Source organism: Bubalus kerabau, chromosome 6 (genome assembly GCF_029407905.1).
Source record: "Bubalus kerabau isolate K-KA32 ecotype Philippines breed swamp buffalo chromosome 6, PCC_UOA_SB_1v2, whole genome shotgun sequence".
NCBI lineage: Eukaryota > Metazoa > Chordata > Mammalia > Artiodactyla > Bovidae > Bubalus > Bubalus kerabau.
Genome location: NC_073629.1, coordinates 19969746 through 19973938, shown reverse-complemented (window position 1 = coordinate 19973938; position 4193 = coordinate 19969746). Strand labels below are relative to the sequence as shown.

General features: G+C 47.1%; 1 protein-coding gene across 1 annotated transcript; it reads left to right on the top strand.

Moving 5' to 3' along the window:
- Window positions 1–3108: 3108 nt before the first annotated feature.
- On the top strand, window positions 3109–3784 carry LOC129656050 (40S ribosomal protein S27-like). The gene has a single exon (XM_055586847.1). The coding sequence runs from the start codon at window positions 3480–3482 to the stop codon at window positions 3732–3734; it is 255 nt and encodes an 84-aa protein (XP_055442822.1). The 5' UTR covers window positions 3109–3479; the 3' UTR covers window positions 3735–3784.
- Window positions 3785–4193: the final 409 nt, after the last annotated feature.

Genomic DNA, 4193 nt, shown 5'->3' with positions numbered 1-4193 from the left:
TCCTATGGACTGTAGTCTGCCAGGCTCCTCTGTCCATGGGACTTCCAGGCAAGAATACTCTGGAGTGGGTTGCCATTTCCTTCTCCAGGGGATCTTAGCGAGCCAGGGATTAAACCTGGGTCTCTTATGTCTCCTGCATTGGCAGGCGGGTTCTTTACCACTAGGGCCACCTGGGAAGCCTCTGTGCTGTGCTTAGTCACTTAGTCGTGTCCAACTCTGCGACCCCATGGGCTGTAGCCCACCAGGCTTCTCTGTCCCTGGGGATTCTAGAGGCAAGACTACTGGAGTGGGTTGCCATGACCTCCTCCAGGCGATCTTTCCAACCTAGGGATCAAACCCAGGTCTCCCACATTGCCGGCGGATTCTTTACCAGCCGAGCTACCAAGGAAGCTCAGGAAGCCTCCAGTCTTGGAATTATCCATTCCTGAAAATCAGTTACTCAGTTTACATTAAAAAAAAAAAAAAAAAAGGGTGGTTTTTCACACGGTCTTCACAGGAAAAAAGTACAGAAAGATAGTGAAAAAGAAAGAAGAGTCAGAATTAGGGCAGAGGCCTAAAAAAGGGGAAAAGGGTCCTCTTTATGTTTTCTTCAATCCATGATTTCATGGGACATAAATCATGTCATCTTTCTACTTAGGATTGGGTGCTAGCCATTGATTTACTGAGTGACTTTTGACAGTCATTGTTACCTTGCTGCGTCTATTTCCTTTTTCAAAGGGTGATAGTGGAGGGAGCTAGTTCTTTATCAGCAAAATGAGGAAACAGGGCTAGATGTGGTATTTATTAGCATTCTTAATAATAGCCCAGTGCTAAGTATTATGTTAGGTGTTTCCCACGTATTCCCATTTGCTCCCCACCATGCCGCTAGGCAGCAGATATTATTAGCCACTTTACAGTCCTTTCCTTAACTGACACGCTATCCACCCTGTTGAACTTCTTCTCTAGTGGCTCTCACTATGATACACTCTGAGGGTGTGACAAGTCACATGGGACAAGTTCCTCATTTTTAAGAAGCTTATGTTCAGGTTGGAAAGGTAAAGCTAAACTAGGTAATAAATTGTTACAATCTAAACTGACCATTGGAGAAGGCAATGGCACCCCACTCCAGTACTCTCGCCTGGAAAATCCCATGGACAGAGGAGCCTGGTGGGCTGCAGTCCATGGGGTCCCACAGAGTCGGACACGACTGAAGCGACTTAGCAGCAGCAGCAGCAGCAGCGAACTGGCCATAAATGCAACAGGAGTTACATTTATTACCTATCATCATGTGACAGGTTACCACAAAGTCAGCAGTTTAAGGCAACACACATAATCTCACAAGTTCTGTGATCCAGGAGTCTGGGTTCAGCTTAGCTGAGTTCTCTTTAGGGTCTCACAAGCCTGCAACAAGTCATTGGCTGGGTTATGTTCCCCGAGTTGAAGCCAGGATCCTCCTCCAAGCTCATGAGGTGGTTGTAACAATTTCTTGCAGATTTAGGACTGAGCGTCCTATTTTCTTGCTGTCCACTGGGGGCAACTCTCAGATCCTAGAGGCTCCTGCAGTTCCCTCCCACGAGCCTTCTCCACAGGCCGTTCACAACATGGCGGAGTTCTTCTTCAGGGCCAGCGAGAGACTCTCACTCCAGTCAGCAAGAAAGGAGTGTTATATAATGTGTCTGTAACCATGGGAGTGACACACCATTATCTGCACCATGTTCTACCGCCTAGAAGCAAGTCGCAGGTCCCGCCCACACTCAAGGCGAGGCCATTACACAAGTATGTGACTCACTGAGGGGGTGATGGGGTCGTGGAAAGGTGTATTTGCTGCAGGAATTTAAAAAAGAGAGGGGTCAGAGTAAACTGGAATCCTCAGGGGAGGTTTTACGGAAGGACTTAGGCTACAGGTTGAAGGATGAGTAGGACTTAGACCAGCAAAGAGGGGAAGAGAAAAGGCAGGCCTTCAGGGACCAAAGAACTATATGAGTGATGGTGTGGAGGTGGGGTTCTCCTCACAGTACACAGAAAGCTAACGGAAACCTGCTGACTTTGTACATCACAAAGGATAGGAAGAACTCTTTTTTTTTTTTTTTTTTTTTAGCCAAAAAGGAAGCTGGATAATGGAGACTCCTGGCCTTGGTGTCAGAAAATTTGGGTTCCAGATTCAGTTTTGCTATTAACTAGCTGCAAGGAGATCCAACCAGTCCATTCTAAAGGAGATAGGTCCTGGGTGTTCTTTGGAAGGAATGATACTAAAGCTGAAACTACAGTACTTTGGCCACCTCATGTGAAGAGTTGACTCATTGGAAAAGACTCTGATGCTGGGAGGGATTGGGGGCAGGAGGAAAAGGGGACGGCAGAGGATGAGATGCCTGGATGGCATCACCGACTCGATGGACGTGAGTTTGAGTGAACTCTGGCAGTTGGTGATGGACAGGGAGGCCTGGCGTGCTGCAGTTCATGGGGTTGCAAAGAGTCAGACACGACTGAGCAGTTGAACTGAACTGAACTGAGCAGTGTGATTGGGGTCTGCTGGTTATCCAAGTCTAGTTTCTCAAAAACGCTTTTATTTACCTGGTTATTGTGAGGACTAACCACGCTCTTGGCTAGGTGCTCTGCAAATTGTCCTATTTCCAAAGGTAGCTTCATCAACTTTCAAGTCCCTGCTCTCTCTGGGTCCCCCAACTCTGACTCCTCTTTCTCAGTCTTTCCCCCAATCTTCCTCTTAAAGTCTCCTAAATTTGACGAGGGAGAGGATTCTCTGGGCTCTGACCTTGGCCCTTCTCTCACTCACTACCACTCTGCCTTGGGACTCTCAGGAGCCCCACCCAGGACTGATGGCTCCCAATCTATGCTCCAGCCCAGACCCTTTCCCCCAATGCCAGACTCATGAACCCAACTAGTAACTGATAAATTCTTCTTGGGTCTCCTGCAGGCCCCTCAAATCCAACATACCCCAAACTGAATTCATTATCTTTCCGCCCAAACTTTTTCCTCTTCCGTTTCATGCCTGCTCTTAAAGAATCCCACTGGCAAGTCATCATTCTTTCTTCCCCCACCCACCTGAGAGCCAAATGGTCACCAAGTCCTTTTTCTTTAGCTTTTCTCCCCTCCATCACCACTGCCCTAGGTTGAGTCTCATCAATTGTTACCTGAATCACTGCATTCGCTTCTTAACTGATCTATCTCATTCTATCTCCACACTGCACAGAGTGAACCTTCTGAAGCACAGATCTGATGATACTGCTGCTCAGCTCAAAAGCATTCAGAGGCCCCCAGGTACTTTGGAATGACACCCAAACTCCTGGGCACCCTCTTCAGTATCTGCAACCCTCCCGGATCTGACTCTTGCCCACTTCCCCTGTCTCCTCTGTGCCCACTTCCTCCCTGTCGCCTCTGCTCTAGCTGGCAGTTCTCACACTGTCCCATGTTCTTACAAATCTCTGTGTGTCCTGCCATATTTAAAATGGATAACTTTCCAGCAGTGACAACCTCATGAGAACATGCCTCTCTCAAAGAGTCTTCTTCATCCCTCTCCAGAAGAGGAGAAGAAACACAAGAAGAAGCGCCTGGTGCAGAGCCCCAATTCCTATTTCATGGATGTAAAATGCCTTGGATGCTATAAAATCACCACCGTCTTTAGCCATGCACAAACAGTAGTAGTTTTGTGTGTTGGCTGCTCTACTGTCCTCTGCCAGCCTGCAGGAGGAAAAGCAAGGCTTACAGAAGGATGCTCCTTCAGACGGAAGCAGCGCTAAAAGTACCCTGTATCAAGATGAATGGGAAACCATCCCAATAAACACGTTTTGGATACATCCTGTCTCTTGTCTTGTTTTACTGCTAGGAAGCTCCTACCTCACGTATTCAGGGGCAACCAGTAGAGGGGACTCTAGAGTCACTCTAGAGTTTGGGGCAAGTAAGTGGCCAAGTACTTAAAAAGTCCATTTGGGACATTGCTATCCCTAGGTTCATGGAGTAAATCTGCAGAGCTTGATTAAAAACTGGAATAGTATGTAAATGGGGGTATTTCCTTTCACTTTTATGTTTTCCTAGAATTAAGAACTGACAGTTGATACTTAAAACGCAATCCAGCACACCACTTTAATATAAAACAGCTTAGAATGCTTTATTTACAGTTCTCAGAAGCCTTGTTTGGAGGTGTGTGAGTGTAGAGGTTCCTGCTAGGCACCTGATCTGGGGCTAGAAATCTCCTATAG

Excerpts from the sequence above, each read along its gene's own strand:
- LOC129656050 (XM_055586847.1), top strand. The coding sequence starts at position 3,480 with ATGCCTCTCTCAAAGAGTCTTCTTCATCCCTCTCCAGAAGAGGAGAAG.